At 40.6% G+C, this 27441-nt stretch overlaps 2 protein-coding genes and 1 pseudogene across 2 annotated transcripts in view; all 3 read left to right on the forward strand.

Moving 5' to 3' along the window:
* LOC117447554 (unconventional myosin-IXAa-like) overlaps positions 1 to 14818 on the forward strand; it is a 171935-nt gene extending 157117 nt beyond the window's left edge. Inside the window, 12 exon segments of the mRNA XM_034084284.2 lie at positions 531 to 647; positions 2011 to 2199; positions 2342 to 2389; positions 2503 to 2614; positions 3467 to 3528; positions 4167 to 4359; positions 4793 to 4921; positions 5039 to 5144; positions 6196 to 6327; positions 8148 to 8271; positions 14447 to 14669; positions 14672 to 14818. Coding sequence (XP_033940175.2) covers positions 531 to 647; positions 2011 to 2199; positions 2342 to 2389; positions 2503 to 2614; positions 3467 to 3528; positions 4167 to 4359; positions 4793 to 4921; positions 5039 to 5144; positions 6196 to 6327; positions 8148 to 8271; positions 14447 to 14669; positions 14672 to 14787 — 1551 coding nt within the window. The 3' untranslated portion in view covers positions 14788 to 14818.
* A 396-nt stretch (positions 14819 to 15214) lies between these two features.
* Positions 15215 to 17100, forward strand: LOC117448517 (unconventional myosin-IXAb-like; annotated as a pseudogene).
* A 3851-nt stretch (positions 17101 to 20951) lies between these two features.
* Positions 20952 to 26012, forward strand: LOC117448597 (DNA polymerase III PolC-type-like). The gene is made up of 3 exons (XM_034085916.2): positions 20952 to 21159; positions 21369 to 21420; positions 24975 to 26012. Exons 2-3 carry the CDS (start codon positions 21369 to 21371, stop codon positions 25499 to 25501), a joined length of 579 nt encoding a protein of 192 aa, XP_033941807.1. The 5' UTR covers positions 20952 to 21159; the 3' UTR covers positions 25502 to 26012.
* Positions 26013 to 27441: the final 1429 nt, after the last annotated feature.

A 27441-nucleotide genomic window follows, 5' to 3' on the forward strand; every position in this document is an offset into this window, starting at 1 on the left:
GAGTTGGCCCAATAGCCGTAGCGCCACTTCTGTGACGACATAGAAGTGTTCAAATCTGGATCAGTCTGTATCAGATCCGTTGCAGCCCCCTTTTAAGAGATTTGGGTACGGAGGAAAAGAGAGAGGGTTGTGTTTTCTGACACTTGGTGAGTTCCCTGGAACACCGGGGACACATATTCATGTATGAAAGACGTACAAAAGTGAATTTTGCATGATAGGTCCCCTTTAAAGAAATCTAAACAGCAACATCTTACTCTGGAGTCAGTGTACCTGTTTTTTGTTAATAACCAGACCTCAATGTCATCAGTTGGCATAAGGACGTGATAGAAAGAAGCCCCGAAATGAATTGTATTCCTGCAGATGAAGATGCATTCACATCCAATCTAGAAGAGGTATAATTGTATAAAAGTATTATATTCAAACGTTTTTTAGTTTTTTAAACGTGTCTGGTTAAACCTGTGCTGACTTTATTCACCTCATCTACTTGTCATGAGCTTAGCTGTGAACTTCATTATCATGTGTCCCTGCAGATCGCCGACCTGGAGTCAGAGGACGGTAAGAAGGACACCATGGTGGACGTCGTCTTCAAGAAGGCTCTGAGGGAGTTCAGGATCAACATCTTCAACTCGTACTCCACCGCGCTGGCAGTGAGTCCTCCATGCTATTCTCTTTTTGTTTGTTCTCATCTGATTGTAAGCACCACAGGATCTCTTTACAGCTGTGCGGCAGGAAGGTAGAGATGATAATAAGACGCTTTACATAAAATCAGAACAGAAATAGTACAAAGAAAAACGGAAAACATAAAGCATAGTGCTCATCCAAGTGCGAGTAAAATGGGGGTTGTTGATCAGAGTTTGAAAGCTAGTTATAAGTGAGTTTTGAGAGATTCTTTCAAGGAAGATAGGGACGTTGTAATTCACTCACAGTTAAGAATACTAAAGTGAACCTCACATGCCTTACAGTATAGGTTGTCTGTTTTAGCAAACGTGGCACTGAGGGGGAATACAATAGCCATCAGGCTGCACAACACGAGGTCAACAATGTGACACAATTACTGCACATAAAATACACACTGTTTCACACACACATGTGCATATATCCAATATGTATATACGTTCATTTTAATTCATTTCTTATTTTATAGTTATTTTATCTTTTTTTTTTTTTTTTACTTCGATTTTATTATTTTCAGGAACAACAATACAAACAAAAGTAGTGTCACAGATCAAATAATTATCTATACATAATGTAACTAAGGTCAGGGTTCGCAGTGACTTAGTGAAGGGTCTTATAGGCAGTCCACTTGAACAGTTTATATTCAAATTCTGGTAGTTTCATTCTGAGCACATGGGTGAGTCTTTCCATATGGAAGTACTTCTCCAACCACTTCCAACCAGTCCTTGGCTGCAGGGGGTTCCTCCTGTAGCCATTTCCTGGTGATTGTTTTTTTCATTGATGCTATCAGTATACGCACAATATATTGGTCTCCGTATTGGACAATGCTCCTTGCGAGGTTTCCTAAATAAAGTACTTCAAAAGTGTTCGGGACCTCATATCCCAAAATCCGCTTAAGCACAGTCCATACATTACATGTTACTTGTTAGACATACATCATCCCAGTATCCCTTCATTTTCGCACATTCCCAAAAAAACATGTCCAACATTACTCCCCCCACCCAGTCTCCAGCATGCCTCTTGAGTACGTGCGCATTTACTTTTAGTCCTGGGAGTAATGAAAAATCGGATTATATTTTTCCAACAAAACTCTTTCCACATCCTTTGATTGTATCTTCGATTGTATTAATCTGTGTGAATCTGTGCTGTCCTGCTTTTCAATCTCACCCTGTTGCTGTTAACCCGCTGAATTTCCCCACTGGGATGAATAAAAGTCCATCTTATCTTATCTTATCTTAAAAAAACTCATTTGGAAGAAGCCAGAAAAGCGTTTGCTGATGTTTTGGTGGAATCATTTGTGATTTGTATTTCTTCTTACTTGCCTTTAACCACCAGATGGATGATGGGAAGAGTATCCGTTACAAGGATCTGTACGCCCTGTTCGAACAAATCCTGGAGAAGACCATGCGCCTGGAGCAGAGGGACTGGTGCGAGTCGCCGGTGAAGGTGTGGGTCAACACCTTCAAGGTGTTCCTGGACGAGTTTATGACCGAGTACAAGCCCATGCAGGGAACCATCGGCAGGGTAAGAGAGTTATAAACTGATTGATGTAAATAATGATAACTATTATGCAGTTATTATCGATAGATATCAACGAGTTCAATGTGCAGTACTCACAGGGAGATTACAAAACATCACAATGTAAGTGACACACTTCTTTGTCCAGGCTCCTAAACGAGAACGCAAGAAGTCAAGAAAGAAGGAAACAGACATTGTGAGTTGTTATTTTAATGGTATACTAAAGACAAATATTGCATACAACAATGTTTGTGCTGAACTAACTTCTGCCCCCCCCCCCCACACACACACACACACACACTCCTGCAGGTGGAAGAACACAACGGCCACATCTTTAAATCCACACAGTACAGCATCCCCACATACTGCGAGTACTGCTCCTCCCTCATCTGGATGATGGACCGGGCCTGCGTCTGCAAACGTGAGGATTGGACACAAAACACACACACACACACACACACACACACACACACAGACACACACACACACACACACACACACACACACACACACACACACACACACACACACACACACACACACACACACACATTCAAACCACTGTGTCCGGTTCAATTGGGAAAATATAGTTCAAGATAAAATACTAAACATTAGAAAAAAAATGTTTGCCTATATTTTCCATAAAAGCCGCAAGTCTGCAAGTCTGCCTAATATCTCTCTCACACACACACACACACACACACACACACACACACACACACACACACACACACACACACACACACACACACACACACACACACACACACACACACACACACACACACACACAGTAATATACACCACTAGAAGTTCCTAATGTTTTCCTAACTCACTTACTCGCACTGCTGACCGTGTGTGTAGTTTTTATTTCCACCCGCACAGAACATTACACCCCCTCCTACTCTTACACACACACACACACACACACACACACACACACACACACACACACACACACACACACACACACACACACACACACACACACACACACACACACACACACACACACACACACACACACACACACACACACACACACACACACACACACACACACACTTGCCCTGCCTCCCTGAGTGTGAGAAAAACTCGGTTAAACCTCATAAATCCATCTTCTATCAAGTTACTGTCTCCATCTGCACTCAGTGAGCAGCAGACACCCAAACTCGCCGACTCTGCACTCTTTATTCTTCGAGGTCGTGACGGACTGACTGCAGATGTTGTTGTTGTTGTTGTGCGTCTCATTGTGTTGATCTGTTGTCTGCAGTGTGTCGCTACGCCTGCCATAGGAAGTGCTGCACCAAGATGACCACCAAGTGCAGTAAAAAGGTAGCAGGAGATTTGATTTATCTGAAGGTTTATGGTTTCGGGATGCTGTAAGGTGTTCAAACAAAACACTGGAAATGGTTCAAAACATTCTTTAACATTTAAGCCTATTCGATTTCCTGTGTCTTTATGTTATTTAACTCACAACAAATAAATGTATGCCTGTCACATTTTGTGTAAATTGTGTTCAATTAGCATTTTTCCTTTCCCTTTTGTTGTCATATGTATTCTGGAAACTGTTTACATTTGGAGAAATAGACACTTAGATACAAATGTAATCTCCTTGCTGCTGTTTTTTTAACAAAAGCTTTGTCCAGAAATACTTTTTATTGGTATCTTATAGGTGTAGGCATTCATTTGTACATTTACAGTAGCAAACTCCTTGTTTCAAAGCAAAAAAACGTGTATATTTCTGTAATAAGAAAGAAACATCTGATTCTTATTATAATACATGTAAATTAATGAGAAATAAAACCCTTAATTATTGATTAAGTACCCTCAAAGGTTTTGCTGCTACAGGTTTACTTGGTCTGGTATGACTTGTAGCTTATAGTAGCTAATGTTAGCACATTTTAGCATTGCATTAGTCTTTAAGCTACACACAGTAGTATAACAGTAGACGTGTTTGTGTGTGTGTGTAGTACGATCCGGAGCTGTCGTCCAGGCAGTACGGTGTGGAGTTGTCCCGTCTGACCAGCGAGGAGCGGACGGTGCCGCAGCTCGTGGAGAAACTCATCAACTACATCGAGATGCACGGCCTCTACTCCGAGGGCATCTACAGGAAGTCTGGCTCCACCAATAAGATCAAAGAGCTGCGCCTGGGGCTGGACACAGGTCAGACTGACACTGACAACTGTATTACACATACATGTGTATCACCCATGTTTTCTAGTAATTAATTATGACTTTTTGTTCATTCAGTTAGTTATTCTACTGCTGAAATATTAGCTAACTTGAAGATTGAAAGAGTAAAAGCTGATTTTGCGACAAAAGTCCTCAGCAATTTCTATACTATACTTGAATATAATCTGTTCTTCTTCAACTACTAGCACTACTACTACATTTTCCTCTTCTACTCCTACTACTACTATGACCACTCTACTGGTACTACTGGTACTTCTTACTCTTGTTCCTTTACCACAAGTACTACAATCTTACAGTCACTTCTTATTCAACATCTACTCCTAGGTATCTTTCTACTAGTTACACTGTACCGTAAATACGTCACATAAAGTTAATCTGCCTGAACGTGTCTGTGTTTGACCAGATGTGAACGTTGTGAACCTGGACGACTACAACATCCACGTCATTGCCAGTGTTCTCAAACAGTGGCTGCGTGACCTGCCCAGCCCTCTCATGACCTTCGAACTGTACGAGGAGTTCCTCCGGGCCATGGGTACGTTTGTAATCAGTTATTTAGTGACTGCGTGTTGCCGTTTGTCTCTGCAGAGGCTCCTCCGGCTGAGAGTCAAATGTTACCTGGTCTGATGGTGTGTGTTTGATTTATTTCCAGGCCAGTCAGATCGGCGGGAGGTGATAACAGGAGTGTATTCTGTGATTGACCAGCTCAGCAGGACTCACCTCAGCACGCTGGAGCGCCTCATCTTCCATCTGGTCAGGTAAGTGAAGAGTTAAAACATACAGCATGTTTAAAGGTGGGTAGGTCATTTTGGAGAAACCAGCTCGAGTGCGCTAGAATTTGAAAATACACAGCCGGAACAAATCTGCCACTTCCTCACAGAGCCCCTCCTCCAACACACACGAACGCGCACATGACCAATGAGGGCACGAGATGAGTTAGTGCACAGATGGAAGGCTGACAGGCAGGTAGGCCATCCAGTTACTTTAGCCGGGCCGGCTCAGATGATTGGTCGTGCTTTTTACAGCGCCACGGCTTCCACAGATGACATTTTATTATGGACTTTTTGTCAAAGCACTTCAGATATTCATTGTTATCGGGATGTTAAGAGCATTCCATGGAATATAACAAAAAGTGTATCTCGAGCCGGTTTCTCAAACTTACCTACCCCACCTTTAAGGAAGAGCTTTTGGTTTTGATGCCCCACAGATCTGGAATAAACGTGCCAAACACCTGTCTGCCCAAACACTATTTTAAAGAGGCCCTATTATGCTTTTTGGGGTTTTCCCTTCCCTGTAGTCGTGCATTATGTAGATTGTGTGCATGTAAATGGTCTGCTAAGGCATGTTTGGACTCCTTTGTTTACTTCCGTAACATCTCTCGTCACAATCACACTTGTATTGACTAGCACTCCAACACATTGTACGTGATAGGCTAAGGGGCGGGACATGTCTAAGCGGTTGACCAATCACAATCCAAGGGCTAACCCTAACCAATCAGAGCAGACTGGGCTCTGGTTTCAGACAGAGGGTGAAAAGAGGTATGAGTAGAATAAAGAGCTTTGTGAACATTAAAGCACGGAGACATGTCCCAGAGAGGCACAAAATACAAATATCAACCTGAAAATGATCATAATAGCAAAATGTCTGAGCTGTGGTTTATCGATCCTCTTTCATTTGTGTTTCTCTCACTTGTCAAACACTGGATTAGCTTTCTTGTCACATGCTGCCCTGCCTTTTGTGTGTTCCGTGTGTCATGCTCTGTTTACGTCCGCATCAGGATTAACAGGATTACACTGTGGTGTGTTTCAGGATTGCCCTGCAGGAGGACACGAACAGGATGTCGGCCAACGCCCTGGCCATCGTGTTCGCTCCCTGCATCCTCCGCTGCCCCGACACCATCGACCCGCTGCAGAGCGTCCAGGACATCAGCAAAACCACAGCGTACGTCATCCAGCATCCTCCGCTGTTTGCTATTATAACTCTTTGGCTCACAGAATCAGTATCAACATAACTTAATTGTATATAAGTATATTAATCACTTTTGAAAAGCATATTGAAGAAAAAGTTGGCAAAGTACTGCAAAAGTCAAGACATACACATAGAATAGGAAAATTAAGATAAAGTTATGTACAATTTAACTTTTTATATAGTGACAGGATAGACAAGGGCTTGTAAACAAAATAATTGCCTGCAACAGAAAGAAATATGAGTTAAAATATTGTACTCATAGGAAATGTCTCACTTAATTTCATCTCTATTTCTTAAAGGTTGAGGTATTTTGTTTTTGTTTTCCACCTCCATGACTTCTTATTGGTCTCACAGTTAAAGTGTGTTGCAACAAGAGAATAAACACAAAGTTTAAACTACAATTAAAAGCCCAGGCAGTGATGTGGAAACAAATGTTGTGATGCTGTAATGTTACCACCAACCCTTTATTGTAGGGACAAAGTTTGAGAATAGTCAATAATACTCCTTATATCACTTTAATGTTGCAGCTGGTAAAAGTGTAGCTCATTTAACTTCTTTGTATACTTTATCTGCTGGGTAGCAAATGCATTTCCTCCTGGAGATCAATAAAGTAATTATAAAATTATAAATTATAAATATTTAAGCCAGCAGTCCCTAAATAAATTAAAACACACAATTAGTAATTAACAAAAACCTGGTCCAATCATATCCTCTATTCTACTTGTATTTAATCACGTATATTTTTTTTTGTTACCAACTTTGTTTTAAATGTTCCTCTCACCTTCACAAGATGACACAAATATACAGATACAAATTATACAAATTTAAAATATAGAAAAACAAAATAAGGGCAGGGATACCCTTCCCCGTTTAACCATCCTTTTCAGTCATCAGTACGTCATGAAACTAAGGCCCCATTTACACGGGAACGCAAACAAACCGAATTCGATATCAAAACAGTATTCCGTTCACACAAGACCGCTCGACCCGCTGGAGACGCTAGTGCATATGCTGGGCCTGTAAGTAACACTGTACTTCCGCCACAAAATACACCAAAAGCAGCGAAGAAGACCCCGAGCATGGTTGCCATGGTTGCCCTTCTGTTTATTCTCCGCTGTGAATTTAGCAATATGTAGTTCATGTAGTTCTCCATGTCCACTTGTTGCTGATGGTTGTGGTAGAGGAGCTGTAGATTTTGCACTAACATCTGTAGCTACAGCAGTGAGCAGCAGAGGTGGGGCTATGGCTTCATCGTTATCAGGAAAATTATCGTATAGGACGTACACACAGAGCCGTTTTAGGGTTATCGTTTTAGGGTTCCGTTTCCGCGGTTCCGTTTCCGCGGTTCCGTTACGGCCTCGAACGAACGGGCTATACGAAAGAGAAAAGTAGCAGATACAACCCGAACCGTGTAAACGGGGCCTAAGAATCAGAAACAGAAACAGGTTTATTACCAGGTAGGTTGACACGTAAGAGGAATTTGACTTGGTGTAGTGGCGCATACATAAAAGTAAAACTAACATTTAAAGCACAGAAAGAGAACTAGAAAAATATTTAAAATAATACTAAATATAGTCAAATATAACAGTATACAAATGGAATGGAATAAAAAGGAATAAAATATGGAATAAAAATCGGCAGTAAAAAAGGAAAACAGATATTGTTGAAGATGTTGTATGTAGGGTTATCCATTGTGTTACGAGGACATTAAGAGAAGAACGATTATTCAGCAATGTTTGGGAGACATAGTTTCTGAATCCTGTTCTAATCTAAATGGATCTGTTCCCCTGTAGGTGTGTGGAGCTGATCATCAACGAGCAGATGAGCAAGTACAGAGCTCGTCTGAAGGACATCAGCAGTCTGGAGTTTGCAGAAAGCAAAGCCAAGAGCAGACTGACCCACATCAGGAGGTCCATGGTAAGACAGCCCTTTAAGCTCATAAACCAAGTTACAAAGCATGTTCATGGAAAGAAATCCTCACTGCGTGGCATCGACATGGATGCTTTTCCAACTTGTTCCTCTCACTCATCATTTAAATGGTGACTCAGCAGTTTTTCAGCTCCTCGAGCAGCTGGCATGGTTTTCACTCAGCCATGGCAGGAGTTCATTCATACATCTCATACATTCGTTTTTTGCTACACAAGCAAAAAGCTGACACAAGGGGATTTGAATTAGAAATATGTGCACAGCGGGACACTTTGCATGCAAAAAAAAGAGCTCTAGGAATATTTTCTTACAGAGAAACAATAGCCACCGCAGTACTTTTCCCACTTTAGTTCCGATATAGTTCCGAAATGTCGCGTTCACACCAAAAAGAGCCCCAACTAAAATTAGTTCATGAGAACCTTTTTACTTTTTACCCCCTTTAGGAAAAAGGTTCCTATTTCTGATTGGCTGGGCGGATTGCAAACCACGCCCCGTAAAACTCCCAAAAACGTTTGTGAAGCCGCCATTTTATTATCCTCGCATTAGCATTATTAGCATTAGCATTAGCCCAGCGCAGAAACGTAGAGAGACGAACTTATGGCAACACAAAAGAAAACATGGGAGCGGTGGAGATGAGGAGGTGTCGGCGTTCTGGCGATTTACTCGGAAGGCTTCAGTAGAAGCTGCTGGGACTCCCAGCAGCTTCTACTGAAGCCAGTCCCCAACTCCGGGGACTTCCAGCCGGGGACTCCGGGCGGCAGGGGACTCCGTGAAGTTGTTTGCGGCCTGCCAGTAAACCCAAAGCAGAAGAAGAAGAATTGACGTCAGCGGCTTCATTTGCCTAATCCTCCCCCAGGGACTTATTCCGGTGTGAACGCGATGGAAAAGTACTGCGGTGTGAATGCGCCTATTGAGGTTTCACGTATTCAACAGTCCTCCCTTTCATATCAATATTTGTTGAGTTATAGTCTTTTATTGCTTGTTCCAACTCTTATCTTCTAACTTACTTCAAAGTCACAGCAGGTATTATCCATCGGGAGCTCCCAAAATATAGTTTTTCCTTCAATAATAGGACTCTAAAAGTGAAAAGTCGCTCCTTTAGGCCCCTTGCCAACTTTGAATCTCTAAAAGTTAATGGTGCTCAGTTAGGACATTTAAATGAATACAATAAATAAGCAAAATAATGAGACAAAGTAACAGGAAAATAAAACCGAAAAACAGCTGGCCTTCTTTACTGCTTCTTTAGTTATATCACAACACATTTGAACTGTATATAATTATGAAAAAGGAAAACCAAACTGAATGTAGCTGTCGTGCAAAACAGCAAATCAGTGACTTTTTAAACATTATTTAACTTCCAATCTTAAGATTTCAACCAAATTCAGGATCTTTCAATGGTATTTTATTATAGCACTGAACGAATGTGTATGCATTTACATGTAAACACCACATTTTGCTCAGTTTGAATCAAAATATCTCGACATCTTTTAACCCACACTTACTTTATTACCCTCACCGCTCCCTAACCCTAATCTGTCCTTCCTTCCTTCCTCCCCCACCCCTCCTTCCAGAAACCCATACTAATTGCTGTTAGGTTTTTGAGCATAGCCCGCACGTCCACCCCGGTATGTATGCCCCTCTCACTCCATGTGTCCAACAACGCCATCACCACTGTCCTGTAAGTCAGTCTGATCCGTCCCACACCGTCTCCACTCATATCGTCTTTCACTGTCACTGTCCCCGTCACGTCCATCTGTAGCTATAGAGCTTCTTCTCCCCACGCCCCTCTGAGAGAGATTTGGTTAGAACGAACTCAATGGTGCTCGAGGAGGAGATTCAGGTGATAGGGGGGGTTACCTTGGTTGCTGATTGGCTAATGGTTACACAAGCCAAAAAAACGTTATGACATCATAAAGTGGCCAAAATCTGATCAGCTCATTTTCAGACAGGTTTTTATAGAAATGGATCAAAAAGAGAGAGAATCTTTGTTCCTGAAACTTTCAGAGTCTCTTTCCACAGAGGGGACACATGTTGATGTAGAAGAGACATGAAGAAGAGGGGACACATGTTGATGTAGAAGAGACATGGAGAAGAGGGGACACATGTTGATGTAGAAGAGACATGAAGAAGAGGGACACATGTTGATGTAGAAGAGACATGAAGAAGAGGGGACACATGTTGATGTAGAAGAGACATGGAGAAGAGGGGACACATGTTGATGTAGAAGAGACATGAGGAAGAGGGGACACATGTTGATGTAGAAGAGACATGAAGAAGAGGGGACACATGTTGATGTAGAAGAGACATGAAGAAGAGGGGACACATGTTGATGTAGAAGAGACATGAAGAAGAGGGGACACATGTTGATGTAGAAGAGACATGAAGAAGAGGGGACACATGTTGATGTAGAAGAGACATGAAGAAGAGGGGACACATGTTGATGTAGAAGAGACATGGAGAAGAGGGGGACACATGTTTGATGTAGAAGAGACATGAAGAAGAGGGACACATGTTGATGTAGAAGAGACATGAAGAAGAGGGGACACATGTTGATGTAGAAGAGACATGAAGAAGAGGGGACACATGTTGATGTAGAAGAGACATGGAGAAGAGGGGACACATGTTGATGTAGAAGAGACATGGAGAAGAGGGGACACATGTTGATGTAGAAGAGACATGGAGAAGAGGGGACACATGTTGATGTAGAAGAGACATGAAGAAGAGGGGACACATGTTGATGTAGAAGAGACATGAAGAAGAGGGGACACATGTTGATGTAGAAGAGACATGAAGAAGAGGGGACACATGTTGATGTAGAAGAGACATGGAGAAGAGGGGACACATGTTGATGTAGAAGAGACATGAAGAAGAGGGGACACATGTTGATGTAGAAGAGACATGAAGAAGAGGGGACACATGTTGATGTAGAAGAGACATGGAGAAGAGGGGACACATGTTGATGTAGAAGAGACATGAGGAAGAGGGGACACATGTTGATGTAGAAGAGACATGAAGAAGAGGGGACACATGTTGATGTAGAAGAGACATGAAGAAGAGGGGACACATGTTGATGTAGAAGAGACATGAAGAAGAGGGGACACATGTTGATGTAGAAGAGACATGAAGAAGAGGGGACACATGTTGATGTAGAAGAGACATGAAGAAGAGGGGACACATGTTGATGTAGAAGAGACATGGAGAAGAGGGGACACATGTTGATGTAGAAGAGACATGAAGAAGAGGGGACACATGTTGATGTAGAAGAGACATGAAGAAGAGGGGACACATGTTGATGTAGAAGAGACATGAAGAAGAGGGGACACATGTTGATGTAGAAGAGACATGAAGAAGAGGGGACACATGTTGATGTAGAAGAGACATGAAGAAGAGGGGACACATGTTGATGTAGAAGAGACATGGAGAAGAGGGGACACATGTTGATGTAGAAGAGACATGGAGAAGAGGGGACACATGTTGATGTAGAAGAGACATGAAGAAGAGGGGACACATGTTGATGTAGAAGAGACATGGAGAAGAGGGGACACATGTTGATGTAGAAGAGACATGGAGAAGAGGGGACACATGTTGATGTAGAAGAGACATGAAGAAGAGGGGACACATGTTGATGTAGAAGAGACATGAAGAAGAGGGGACATATGGTGATGTAGAAGAGACATGAAGAAGAGGGGACACATGTTGATGTAGAAGAGACATGAAAAAGTAGATTTTGCATAATAGGTGACCTTTAATGTAATACTGTCGGCAGATTTTTAAGTAAAAGTAAAATATAAATCATTTCTTACAATTTCTGTTGTTAGATGATGTCTGCTTTGACTTTTGTTTTCTTGTTCGATAATCAGGGATACAGAGTCCTGAACCATGACTCGAGTTCAGTTAACTTCACACTTTTGTGACATTTTCAGACATTGGTCGTTGTTGAATGAATGTAACTGATACGTTATTTAATTATTTACTATTACAATATTTTTGGGCTTTCACATCACACTAGTGGACATGAAAAATGCCATCTGTTTGTGCTGGGGTTTATTACATTAATTTCAATTTAGTCCCCAAAAATACTGAGTCTGCCGGTTCAGAACTTCACTTATGTTGCTAGATTGTCAGACTTGGTTTGAACTTCACGTTTTGTTTAACATAAAATTGACTAAAGTTGCTTTTATTCAGCTTCCAAGCAACTTGTGTGTGTGTGTGAGAGAGTAGCTGGGATCTGATTAGCAGCTAACACTAGCTAACAATAAGTCAAATAGATTCTTAAGAAGCCACTTTTAAACAGAACAGGTAACTAGAGGCGGATTAAGCATCTGCTAACACTTTTGAGTTGACGTCACACTAAGATATGGCTCAGAATCTTGCTCTGTTTTTTGTGTATAATTAATTGTAATAAGCAGTGGCGTTTCTATATGTACAAAAGTGGTGGGGCACAAAAACTTAGATGTCTATATATAAGCTTCTGCAGTGAGGTTCATGGCTGGTGAGGCACTGGCACTGACTCTTCAGGTTTACAAATATTATATTTTGACCTAAATCAAAATATAATATTATTTTCAAAAGCTTTTTTTGTGTGATGCTTCAATTACTTTTAAACAGACAGTTCAACAGAAGGATACCCAAAAAATGTAACTTTATCATTTAAATATTGAATTGTTCTCTCTTAGTAAGATCCCATTTTCAATAAAATTGCAGTCTTTCCTTGACTCGAAGATTAAGTCCATTTGCCTATCCTTCTGGACAAAAATCGCTATTAATTTTTTGTAAAAGTCCTCCTTATCTTCTTGTAGTTTCAAAAGTCTATCATAAATATAATCTAATCAATAGATTTATGATTCGAAAATTATAAAAGTAGGGTAGACATGTGGATATTATCTGGCTGAACAAAAAGTTCATTTATCTAACAGGTTTGTTTCCCACAGACCTTATTTGGAGCTATTTTCTAAAATCCTATGGAGAAATATCATTGCTTTTTTGTGGAGGGAAGCCATGTGCAGCTTACTTCCGGGTTTTAGGACGCCTCACTGCAGCTCTCTCTCCTCCTCTTCACACACCACACTTTTCGCGGCACACGTACTTACAGCCAATCAGCTCTGAATGATGTGAGATGACGTATGGTGGGGATGGCAGCACTTTGCCCCTATGGTCATTATTTTTTGCCACACACATTAAATAGGAAAATATTCTGAGCATGCGCAGCGTAGTTTTTACAGTCACCGTTCACTTAGACAGTCAGAGGGAGGGGCAGGATCGGGTTTTGTCCCACATGGCTCTAAACAGCTCAATAGGCACACTGTAGACACTAATTAGAAGAACACATACTAAAACAGCAATGTACAGACGAATCAGATGATTAAACATGATCTTAAAATATATTTAATATATTTTTTAATTAATTTTTTGCATTTTTTTTGTAATCATAATTTGTAATACTTTCTGCTGACACTAGGTGGGGCTGTGCCCCTAATGACCAGTCGCCACTGGTAATAAGAGTTTCCATTGTGGTGTTGTTGCTTTGTCTGCTAGTCTCTGTGGTTAGCAAACCAAGGCTAACTACCTAGCTTTTTGCAGCATCCCATTCAATGTTATAAAAGCTTGCACTGCTTTTCATGTGGGATAAAAGAGGCCTATTATTTCATGTTTCTGACTATAACTGATTGAAATTAGTCAATTACTATATATTTGTTCCCGACATGGTTCAGTTTGCAGAACTTCTGTAACTGAAGGTATCTCTATGTCAAAGTTAGTGTTATCGGTCTGAGAGAGCAGCACTCACTGTTAGCAGCCCTAACACAGCTAAACTTAAGGTAATGCCTACCATGCAGTTTGCTGAACTGAATGTGTGTGTGTCCTGCAGCAGAGTGTATTTGTGTGTGTTTGTGTAGCTGACCTCCTAGTCTTTAGCCGTGTTTTCGTGAACTGGTTGTCAATATGTGTCGTCGCTATTTGTTCGAGACATCCAACCGTGTCTATGGAGTCCGCTGTCTGTGCTCCATCGCTGTCAATGTCCACAGAGAACTGATTATTGATATCATTATGATTATTCATTAGTATGCCCTCATACAGCCTCCACTAACATGTATTATTCATTAGTATGCCCTCATACAGCCTCCACTAACATGTTCCCTTGCTCTGTGATTTCTGCGTGAACTTGCAGTGCAAAGGCCGCGTTCAGCAAAGCAGCACCAACACGCTGTCGCCGCCTCTCAGCCCCCAAGTGCCCCCAGTGGTGGTGGATGGAGAGAGTGATGGAAGTGGAGGCGGAGGAGAAGGAGGAAAGGGAGAAGGAGATGGAGGAGGAGAAGGAGATGGAGGAGGAGAAGGAGGAAAGGGAGAAGGAGATGGAGGAGGAGAAGGAGCAGAGGAAGCAGCAGAGCCGGGCTGAGTGATCAGCAGCAGATGGCGATGCAGCAGGAAGAGAGGATCCTCACGGAGCAGATCGAGAGCCTGCAGAAGGAAAGTATGACGCCCCTCTGGTTCATCTTTAACAAAGCCTAGCAGGAAGTGTTTTGGTTTCATATGTCACAGAGGTCACACAGTGCTCCAAAACGAGTTAACAAATACAAATAATATTAATAATAATAAGTTGTAATGTAATGAAACATTTGTAACATGTTAAAAAATAAATAATAAGATGATATATTAGATAAAGTAGATCTTGACATTATTGTCTGCTTATCTGTGTTCTGGTGTTGCATTGTGGGAGAAGCCTGGGACCTAAGAACGACTTAACACTCTGTAGCAGTTTGACAATAAAGAACCTTGAACCTTAACTGGAAACAAATAGGAAATGTTTCAGGCACATTTATCTTATTTCAAGATATATAAAAGAGACACTCTTATTTGAAACAAGATTAGGAATAGTTATTTAAGAGAAAATGTGACTTTTAAGTGGAAATACTTCTAAAGCAAGTTTCAAAGTGCGATGATTGAAAAGTAAGTATCAAGTAAACAATGTCATCAAAAAGGTTTCTTGTTGGTAAGTCACTCTGCACTCAACAATGCTACAAAACCCATTCAAGAACACACACACACACACACACACACACACACACACACACACACACACACACACACACACACACACACACACACACACACACACACACTGGTATCTCTTATCAGGACAACATCGACCCCTGTATATTTTTAGTAGCAGGGATAGTTAAGGTTAGTTGTGAATAAAATGATTTAGATAAGCTTGTAACCTGGCTCGTGTGTGTGTGTGTGTGTGTGTGTGTGTGTTGTGGGTGTGTGTGTGTGTGTGTTGTGTGTGGTGTGTGTGTGTGTGTGTGTGTGTGTGTGTGTTGTGTGTGTGTGTGTGTGTGTGTGTGTGTGTGTGTGTGTGTGTGTGTGTGGTGTGTGTGTGTGTGTGTGTGTGTGTGTGTGTGTGTGTGTGTGCACACAGGGAGGAGCTGACGTATGAGATTGTGATCCTGGAGCCGCGGACGTCTGATGATGAAACTCCTGAATCTGAAGCCTCCATCGGCACAGCGGACAGCTCGGAGAACATCACCAATGGAGACGGAAGGAGCCACATCAGACCCCTTGGTACGTGTGTGTGCGTGTGTGTGTGTGTGTTGTGTATGCGTGTGTTGTGTGTGTGTATGCGTGTGTGTGCGTGTGTCCTACCTCTCTGTTTCTGGACCCAGATTTAGAGTCGTCTCTGAAACACGGCGAGAGCTCTTCCTGGTTCACCAAATCCTTATCCGACCATGCAACACGAAACCAGAACTTTTTTTAAATTAAACATTAAACAAAAGGCATAAAAGTACTTTATCTTTTTCTTTACTCTATTGATGATCTATTGGCGTGCGTGCTGTATGCCCACCCACTAATTACTCCAAAGAAAACACCCACAAATAGATTTTAAATATAAACAATGTACCAGCTGCTATTAAAGGGCCAGGTTTCTGATTTCTTAATCTGTTACCCTTCTTGGTTACAATTTCCACATGTTCCCTTTTGAATTGGCGCTTATCGAGGTAATTTTTTTTTATAAAAAGTCACTTTTCAATAGGACATTTATCACAAGGACACAGCAATAATCACACATCAAAAGCTAGTCTGACAGGTGAGATGTAGTCAGTGTTTCAGTGTTGTAGTCAGTCTGATCTCTCGCCATGTCCAGAGACGACTCTAAAGCGGCTCCAAGGTGGCGAGGTTAGTGCAGTGTCTGATTGTTGTGGTAATGAGTTCCAGCCGTAACCCTCAGCTGCTCTCTCCCCGCAGAGCGCGGCCCTTATCACGGCAGAAAGTCGGAGTCAAAAAGCCGGCGAGCTTTACGCCGTCAGCCCGACTCCCAGGACTCAGCAGACTCCATCTCCACCGTCTCCTCCTACCACCCGTCCTCCTCTCTTGTCCTCCAACGCCTCCGGCTCGCCCTCACCCTCACTACCGCTTCCGCTCCTCCTCCTCCGGGCCCCTGCTCTCCTCCTGTGGGCTGGGGGCCCCGCTGGCAGAAGCCGAGGGCGGCCAAGGAGCCGCGAAGAGCCGCCACCGGATCCGCCTGAGTCGCAGCTCACCTCGGGAGCCCTCGGGGGGGATAAGGAGGGACTCTGACTTCGGCTCGGGGCCACAGCAGCTGGTTCTGTACGGCAGCAACGAGTTCATGGTGTGAAGACGAGGAGGGGAGGAGCCGCTGAGGTTACAAGTGTAGGACAATGAGGAAGGGGAGGGATATGTGCTCTGTATCGCCTCCTAATGCTTCCTCTTCTTCTTCTTCTTCGTCAGAGCAGGAAGATGTGGGGATGAAAAAGGACTGGAAATGTGTAAAAGAGGGACAAAAAGACAGGGGATGATTCATAACATCTGGAAACCGAGTGAAAGACATGTCTCGGTCCGAGGAAAGAGACGATTGAGGGAAAACCCACACCTGCAAAAGCCAAATCTTACAGAGCCCCATCTTAATGTTTAGCACTGGGGGGGTGGAGAAAGCCCCCCCGAAGAGATGTAGCCATACTGACTGACCTGGCTTTGTCTGTAACCGGCGCCAAGTCAGTCTGCTTCTCACGTTTACACAGAACACCCAGGCTGCGATGCATCTCCATCCTCACTTTCTCCTCCGTCATTTGAAGAGACTGTACAGACATATGTTACATTATTATTATTATTATTATTAAAGAGGAAAAATATGTACATAGAAAGAAACTCCAATGCTGCTCCTTGGTTGTTCATTGTTAATATTTCTACCTTCCTGTTTTCTATTTGAACAAAGTGAAGTGTCAGGAATTCAGGTTCCACTTTAGTTTCTGTGCTGGGTGTTTCGCTCGGTTTACCGTCATGTGAGTACTTTGTTCCTTCTCTTTTCCTGTTACACGATGCACAGAGCCAGCGCTGGGTGTCCCTCGGGTCTACTCTGGAGAAATAATAATAGAAGGAAAAGCCGTGGCTGTGCGCTCTCCGAGATACGAGTCTGGTGGTTCCGCGTTTACTTTCCCGGATGTGTCAAATGTCAATCAGCCATAAGTGTGTCTGCGAGCCTTCTGGTTTACTCAGAAACATCAGTGTTACTACGTCAGGACTTGAATTTTTTTTGTATACATCTATATAAATATATATATTATTGCTGTATTATAGGTGTTGTTATTGATATCAAAGATGTCATTTTCTTCTTGTCATATCGTTTCTTTTTGTTCAGATGAAAGCCATTTTTTCTTCCGTTGTGTGTGTGTGTGTGTGTGTGTGTGTGTGTGTGTAATTCCTTCCTCTGTATCAACGCCCACTTTGTGTAGTCGTCATTACACACACACACACTAGTGTTCCCCCTACATGTTGACTTGCTAAGGTGAAAATGACTTAGGTGACACTAACTCAGACTTATGAATCTTAATAAGTCTACGATTCATTGCACGCTTTCATACCGTCCATGATGTCTTCCGAGCCACCCAGGATACTCTTCTTCTTCTCTTTCTGTTTCTACTACTTCTTCCTCCTCTTCTTCTTCTTCTTCTTCCATCCTATTCTCTCGCCGCTCTGGCTGTGAAAAGTAGCATTATTTACTCTACTCTTGCCTGTTAACCAGACACAAACAAGTAGCAACTAACTCAGACCGTCCCGTCTTTCTGCATATTCTAAACAGTGTGATATCCCTTTGTTTGGGGCACACTCAGTAGCTTAACAGCCAAGATGTCTCCGTACTTTAGCTGCAATATCTCTCCTTGCTTGCAGCGCCTGTGATTCGATGCTTTTGAGCAGCAGTCGCTCTGGATCTCACAACACAGTCAGTGTTAAACAACTTCTCCTTGAAGCTGGACGTCCCTTTGAAGACCGTGTTGATCTCCGTTTTAATGCAAGTGTGTTGTCTTTTTACAACATTAAACTGTAGACGTGTAAAGATAGAAAAAAAGCTGTTTCAGAGGTGAGCTGAAAGGACAGTTCCAATATCTTGAGCTGGTATTTAATGCGATGGAAACATGTCCAGGCTGTTAATATGGCAACAAAAAAAAAAAGTGAATGTACCCGTCACTGGAAAGCATGCTCTGCTTTCTCTGGTTGTTTTTGATCCTCTTTTATACACAGTGTATGTACTATTTATGATCATGCTTTTGGGGTGTACATTGGTTTAAAAGAATCTGTTATAAAAGGTGTTATTAAAAGGATATATTATCCTGTGTACGGTTTCATTATCTACTATTAATCATGGCAACATTTTAACAGGCCGCACTAGGTCTGTCATGTTTGTGCTACGAAGTGAGAAACAAAAAAAAGGAAAGCCCTGTGTCTCTGTCCTGCGCCACTCTGGACACGGTTATGTATACGGTGCAATTTGTGTTATATTTCTTTTTTTAACGATACAAACATGTTTATGGTTGTAAGAAAAAAGACTTCATCTGCTTATTAAAAAAGCAAAAACTGCAGCCAAACACGAGTTGAGTTATATTTTGTCTCATGGATGTTATTCCCTTGTCAAACACTTATATTTTCACACGTTGGTGTTCCTGTCAAGTATAAGATATAGTTAAAGGCAGGGTTCGAGTGTGTGTGTGTGTGTGTGTGTGTGTGTGTGTGTGTGTGTGTGTGTGTGTGTGTGTGTGTGTGTGTGTGTGTGTGTGTGTGTGTGTGTGTGTGGTGTGTGTGTGTGTGTGTGTGTGTGTGGTGTGTGTGTGTTGTGTGTGTGGTGTGTGTGTGTGTGTGTGTGTGTGTACCCTGGTTAAAGGTGCTATGTCCTGTTACCCTTCACTCAGTGTGGGTATGCTTGACGTCTGAAGAAAAATGTGCATTCCTTGGTTGGAAAGACAATGACAAAAACAGGTGAGTAAAGTGAAAATATTGAGTAGATCAACTTTATTAGTTCATTTTTAACATGAATACATTACTTACATTAAGACAATTATATTTTGTCTAACAAGTTTTCCGAATGTTTATGTTTGAATATGCAAATGAGCCATTATATAATGCTTTTTTGAGCTAGATTTGGGATATATCTATTGGTTCTTTCGACTAGTCTAAGACAAGTACAAAACAAAGAAGCAAAATAGACAACTTCAAAATGGAGAGTTCACTAGTTTGGAGTGACTTTTCTGGCGAAATGTGGCATTTCTTCACGCGTTACTGCCCCCAACAGGAAGGCGTGTTCATTGCCACATAACACTGTAAACTTTAAAGAGGCCCTATCATGCTTTTTCCCCTTCCTGTAGTGTGTCATTCAGGTTGTGTGTGCATGTACATGTTCTGCAAAGGCTAAAATCCCTCCAAAGGGAGTTCCTTTCAAAATACAAATATGAGCCTGTCCTCTTTAAATAGGCCTCATTCATACTGGACATTAAATTCAACAGTTTAGCCCTTTTTTCTTAGCACCTCTTTTTAAGAGAAGAATCTTTTTAAGACAGAATATTTCACAGGCTTGAATTAATCTAAATAACCAAGTGATTTATTATTGGTTTATTCCGTTTAGAGGCCTTAGCAATCATTAATATTACTCGTATCACTGGTCTTACCATCGCAGGTCAAATAGTTTCCTGTCAGAATGAGGATCAGTCAGAAAGTCATTCGCCCTCAGGGAACAGCTGGGTGTGTCATGTCATCGGATGCAATGGATTTGAATACTGGATATTATGTAATTGCTTGGTGTGGCACTCTATTGTTCTGATGTATTTATACCTAATGTGGTATCAGTTTTATTTCTCAAGAAACAGTGTGCCGTTTTACTATCGATTTTTAGGATATATACTATTTTGAGAAACTTTTGAAAACTTGTTTTATGGCTGACTTTTAATATCAGAGCCAGTTGGTTTGATTTGTATTTTACAGTGAACGTATAAATGTATTTATAATTAGTGATTTATAGATCTATTGATTTATGGAGAACATAAAGTTAACATAAGATAAACCTTTATTGGTCCTAGGGATATCCAGGAAGCAACCTCTTAATATGACCTCTTAAGTTATGTATTTATTTGTATATTGACTATTATTATATTAATTGAATACAACATCTTAAATATGTGTATTGTTGTGTTTTTATTCTATCGCATGTTCGTTGTTTAATTGTTTTATTTAATACATACGTTGCAGTGTCTTTCTTCATAAAGGGTGAAAAGTGAAACTAAACGAGCAGCAGGGAAGTTTCCCCTTCACGTGAAATTAGGTTTTGTTTTGCAAATGTGCGAGCAGCCTGTTGACATGCGATCAGATAATACAACACACACTCATACACACTGCCCAACTATGTAGCTGACAGGACGGATGCGAGGGGAAACAAAACAAGAGACATTGAGTTTCTTTTCCACCTAAATGAAACTTAATGTCCAAAGGTTTTGATATGATGAGGCTGTGATTCACCTGACGACTCCTCCCGTGCCAATATAACAGCTGCCTGCACGTGAAATCTGACACTCAACCCAGCTGACACAACACACACACTGCAAGGTGAGTCCATTCCTTTCATTTCTTCTATTGTATTTCTTATTTTATCAGTAAAATACCTTCAAAAATAACCTTACATTAACTTTTGAATGGCTAACTTACATTTTGAAAGGTTTTATAAACTATTTGGATTATTATTTGTAATGCTTTGTCAGAAATATATATTATTGTATGGATGTATTCCTTCATGTTTATTTTTTTAATACTTGCAGATGTCTGGTGAAAAAATCATTGTTTTCTTTGACCTGGAGGCCACTGGTTTAGGTAACTATCATTACTTTTATGTCTGTTTGACTGCTTATCAATACTTATCAGCAATGCTGGAACTAAGTCAAATACTAAATGGTAGAAGTAACTGTCCTGCATTCAATCAATAGTACAAAATGATTGGCATTAAAGTGTACATAAAGTACCAAAAATAAAAGTACTCGTTATGTGTAATGGCTCTTTTCAGAATCATTATTAAATGACTGGTTTTATGATTATTGATTTAAGTGTGTTTATCTAGAGGTAGAACTAATTGGAATTGCTTTACACACTGCTGCTGGATAGCCTATAATTATATTTCAAGGTTTATTTAATAATTAATGTATTTTTTGAATTAGCCAATAATCTTAATGTAAAAGTAACTAGTGACTACAGCTGTCAAATAATGGTAAAAGTATAATCATAATCTGAAAAAAACTTGGGTAAAGTAGATTAAAGATCACCCTTTATATATCCCTACCTCATTGTACAACAATATACGTTAAAAAATGCACCTTTTTATGGTCATTTGTGATTAAATAAATCCATTCTTTGGGTGTAAAGGTTCATATTTGATATACTCCACTTTTCTAGAACTTTTATCCACATATTGTTGCCTTTATTATCACTAAATATATGATATCAAAGAAGTATTTTTAATTTTACACTTGACTAATATGGAGTTTTTTAATAACAGTGCCTAATTTGGCATTTAGTCAAACTACAAACCTTGTTTTTTTAGATAAAGTGTTGTGTGTTTAATATTTAATTGTATACCAGACTATAAAAATGCCATTAATATAAAGCATCACATTAATAGTTATATCAAGGCTCCTCCTGTTATCTGGCACGCGTCAGCTGTAATTTATAATGTGATATGGAGGACTTGCTGTTCCTGTTTTTATTGGTTTCGATTATCACACATGTATCAGTCTCTGTTTGCAATAAAAGGGTGGGGTATCATCTGCTGTCGTTACACAACAATAACTAGGCTATTAGCACAGATGACGTCCGGGCCAAACCACAAACATGCTCCTGTGGTGCCACCGGAAACCTCAGCTTCATGACAGACCCAAACAGGAAGCAACATGCAGATTTATATCATAGCAATTATAAAAAAGTAATACATTAACAAACATTTACATTAGAGAGATTTAGGGCTAAATGCAAAACCAGCTATGCGGTTTATATATGCAATGGATAAAATGACTATGACTCAATACTTCAGGTGTAGCCTATTTGTCAGTGGTTTATGACTTTTAAAGAACAAATAATTAAGGGATACATTGAGGTTAGTGATAATACAAATAACTACACATATTGCAGCCTTGGTTCTTAAAATGGTCTGAAGGTAAAACCAGAAGCTGAGAGAACAGTCATTGTGACTTAAAGAGAAGTTCCGCTGAACAGAAAACTCTGATGCAGGTATGAGCGTGTAATGGCTGCACGCGCCACCAGAGGCCGCCACCTACCCAGAGATACAAAATAATAACTACAACAATCAGATGTTCACACATTTGTTTGCTAAAACATGTAAATCACTACAATTTAGATGCAAATATTTACCTTATAACTACATTTATTTAAAAATTACAACTAAATGTAAAATTCTGTCTCGGATTAATAATCCCAAATATAAATTATTCTAAAAAAGGCTCTTGTGCAAACTGAGTACTTTACTGTTTGTACTTTAAAGGTCACCTATTATACTCTTGTTCAACAATATATTATAATAATAATAATAATAATAATAATAATAATAATAATAATAATAATAATAATAATAATAATAATAATAATAATAATAGCTTTGATTTATATAGCTCCTTTCAAGGGACCCAAGGTCGCTTTACAAGTAATAGGGCAAAAACAAACATAACAAAACAAAAGTCAGACAGACAAAACAACAGATCGATTAGGGGCCGAAAGCCTTGGCAAACAGATGGGACTTGAGGGCCTTTTGAAGGCGTCCAGTGTGGGGATGTTGCGAATCTCCGCAGGGAGAGCGTTCCAGAGGGTGGGGGCTGCCACACTGAAGGCTCTGTCCCCGGAGGTTCGCAGTTTGGTGCGGGGGGTGGTGAGCAGGCCAGAGTCTGAGGACCGCAGGTTCCGGGGTGGGGCATGTGGGTGAAGGATGTCCGATAGGTACTGGTGGGCAAGGGCATGGAGGGACTTGTAGGTCAGGAGGAGGACTTTGTAATATATGCGGGACTTGACCGGCAACCAGTGTAGGTGGATGAGGGTGGGAGTGACTGTGTTTTGGTCTCAGATATGTACAAAACCTGTCTCTGAAGTGTTTGGCTAAAAAAACAAAAACAGATCTCGCATTGTAGCATGCCATAAACCCCTCTGTTTCAATCATAATGATAATAATAATAGATTACATTTGTTATAGCGCCTTTCAAGGGACCCAAGGCCACTTCACATGCTGTGAACAAACAAACAAACAAGTAGGGCAAATAATAAAGTAAAAATCACATAAATATTCAGAATTCAGCCCTGATTGATGGATTTCTTGCAAATAAGAAAAACTTCATTACATACAGCAATATGAAATTGAGTTTCTGTTCCTCCGGATGCTGCTGCTTGCATTGCAGGAAACATATTCTGCAGAAAAAAAGCAGAAGGAAATGCAAGACATCCTCTTGAAACGTCGGACATTTTCGTTTCTGTTGTTTTTGATATGCTTCAGTTGTTAAGACTTGAATGTACTTCCTTGCTGAGACTACACTAAAGCTGACCCACATTAGCACTAGCACACAGAATGGGAAAGGGGGAAATAGCAGTTTGCTGACATGACAATATTTGTTTTATATATATATATATACATTTATTAGTGCTTATATAGCCTACAGTAACAATCTTATGTTACATAAAAAGTGAATTGCCAGAATATTGACTTCCTCCATCGCAGCATCAGTCAATATGCTGTTCATTTAACTTCTTATATTTATATAATATTTCACTATATTATGTTATCTTTAATGGACCTTTTTACTTTAAATTATTATGTTTTTATGATTTCTTATTTCAACAAATTTGATTTTATCTTAATACTACTTACTTGTGGTTGTAAATGTTGTATTTTTCTGTTATCCTCTGTTAAAAAAAAATATCACCCGTAACTGGCTTGAGTTTCAATATCAGGATCCATGTATGTATTATCCTTGCAAGAATGGAAGTAGTCATCACATACAGAGCTGCATGGGACAAATAGTTCCCTGAACAGTGTCCTTCACATGCTGATATACAGAGAGGGAGTTACACAGTCACAAGATGGAGGAATACCAGTTCAAAGCAGTATTCTATGCTTCGTTCAGATTAGCTAAGGCCCACGTAAGCAAGAAACATGACAGTCATATGTCTATCTCCATAGGGGCTGAATCATCATGTTAATAGGAACATAGCTATCGTATGTTCAACACAGTGTCTCATACATACAGTAATCATACATCCGGTTACGTACACATCTACAGTTGGGCCTCTGTTATCATGTGCTATTCTGATATTGAAAGAGTTCATTCAGTATTTTCCCAACATCCTCCTTTAATCAATTTCCTCTCTACTTTCAGACACTGATGTGTGCGACATCATCCAGTTGGGGGCCATCTGTGGACGGATGGACTTCAATCGCTACATCCTGCCGACCCGCCCCCTGACTGAGAGTGCCAAGCAGGTTACGGGTCTGACCTGCAGGGATGGCTGCCTGTTTCTCCGCGGGACTCGGGTGGAAACCGTCCCGATGGTGGAAGCTCTCACCTCCTTCCTCGACTACCTCCGCTCTTTCCGTAAGCCTGTGCTGCTGGCGGCCCACAGTGCAATGCGGTTTGATGCACCTGTGATCACCAGGTGGCTGCGTAAGCACTCCCTGCATACAGAGTTCAAGCAGGTGGTCTCTGGGTTTGTGGATACCTTCCCGCTGAGCAAGAACCTCCATCGGGGTCTGAGCAGTTATTCTCAGGTCAATATGGTGCGTCACTTCCTGGGAAAGACCTACAGTGCCCACAATGGAGTGGAGGACGCCAGCATGCTGCAGGAGCTGTTCAACTCATGGAGTCCCAGCCAAAAGAGCATCTCCAGGGTGACCTACTCGACTTAAAGGTCACCTATTGTGCAAAATCCACTTTTTCATGACTTTTCTACATCAACATGTGTCCCCTCTGTGTAAAGAGATTCTGAACGTTTCAGGAAAAAAGATTCTCTCTCTTTTGGTCCTGACCCATTTATATAAAAACCTGTCTGAAAATCAGCTGATCAGATTTTGGCCACATCATGATGTCATAAGTAACAGACACAGAATCAGCACTTTTGAAACAGGGCTGAAACAGAGATGGGATGCTACAATGATCTGTTTGGTATTTCGAGTCACTAGCACTTCAGAGACATGTTTTGTTTATCCGAAACCTATAATATATAGATGAAAAACAGTAGGGGACCTTTAAAGAAAGATTAGCTACAGAAAATATATATTATATTTATATATCAATTTTCTTTGTTACACTGTTCATTCTGCAAGTTTGTTGTTTAATGTAACATGTGTCACAATCACAGGTGTTTGTCTTAAATTGTTGCACTTTTTTCCCACAAATAAAGATTTATTTTCTATTTGATTCTACCAGAAACTCTGGACTCTTTTTGAAATTACACTTTCATCCGTGGAGAAATGTCTCTCGTCATTAGACCAGCATGCAAAACAGCCTCATGCTTTGTTTTGTTAGTGAAGCTTCATTTATCAGATACGCATGCATGTTAAAAGTTTAAAAGACACAATGCACAAACTGACAATATCTGACAAAAACATATTATAAACAATAGTTATTTACAATCTCCCTGAAATGCAGCAAATAAGACGTAAACAACAGGGGAACTAGTACAGAGCCAGGCGGGACACCACATAGGACAGTGTAGAACAGGGGTCTCCAACACGTAGCTCGCCGGCAGCTTTTCAGTAGCTCGCCGCTCGATTATCGATTATAGCGTAGTAAGGTTGCCTCTGTGATTTTGGACAATTTTATTTTAGAATTTTTTCTGTCACACGAATATCAAATTGGTCGGTGATGCAGAGATCAAGGAACAGACGTGACGACACCACACACGGAGCAGTCTGCTTTCTCAACCAACACCAGTCCAGAACCAACAGCAGAATGACCCGCTCTGAATCAGGCCCTGTCGCTGCGGCTCAGACACACAGGGAGGGATTTGTGTTGAAAAACACTCGTTATCGTCATGTCAGGTTTTTGGTTCACTGATTGAGATATGATAAAGCTAACTTAATCTCATACATTCATGGGATTTATGTAAGACAGAGAATGTAAGTGTGCACCCACATGCAGTATTTTTGTTTTTCTAATGCTGATGTAAATACTCCTGTTGTCCGCTGTGTTCAGACTTCAGTCCTGTGTATCAATCCATCTATCTATCTATCTATCCATCTATCTATCAATCTATCCATCTATCCATTCATCTATCCATCTATCTATCTATCCATCTATCTATCCATCTATCTATCCATCTATCTATCTATCCATCTATCCATCTGTCCATCTATCCATCTATCTATCCATCCATCTATCCATCTATCTATCTATCTATCTATCTATCCATCTATCTATCCATCTATCCATCCATCTATCCATATATCTATCCACCTATCTATCCACCTATCTATCTATCTATCTATCTATCTATCTATCTATCTATCTATCTATCTATCCACCTATCTATCTATCTATCCATCTATCCATCTATCCATCTATCTATCTATCTATCCATCTATCTATCCATCTATCTATCTATCTATCTATCTATCTATCTATCTATCTATCCACCTTCATTTACACTATAGACAATAGGCATAATTTTAACAACATACATCTATTGCAGTTATGATGTCATAATAACATACAATTGTATAAAACACAATTTGCTTACATCTTTGTTCTCTTTTGAGAATCAATCAAAGCAGACTTTAATTTAAAAAATAATGCAAACAAACAAGTGAAATGAACTAAATTGCTGAATTGCTTTTGATTCACTGGC

This window comes from Pseudochaenichthys georgianus, chromosome 6 (genome assembly GCF_902827115.2).
Source record: "Pseudochaenichthys georgianus chromosome 6, fPseGeo1.2, whole genome shotgun sequence".
In the NCBI taxonomy this organism is placed as follows: domain Eukaryota; kingdom Metazoa; phylum Chordata; class Actinopteri; order Perciformes; family Channichthyidae; genus Pseudochaenichthys; species Pseudochaenichthys georgianus.

Excerpts from the sequence above, each read along its gene's own strand:
- LOC117448597 (XM_034085916.2), top strand. The coding sequence starts at position 21,369 with ATGTCTGGTGAAAAAATCATTGTTTTCTTTGACCTGGAGGCCACTGGT. Across the intron at positions 21,421-24,974 it reads CCTGGAGGCCACTGGTTTAG|ACACTGATGTGTGCGACATC; the intron begins GTAACTATCATT and ends CTCTACTTTCAG.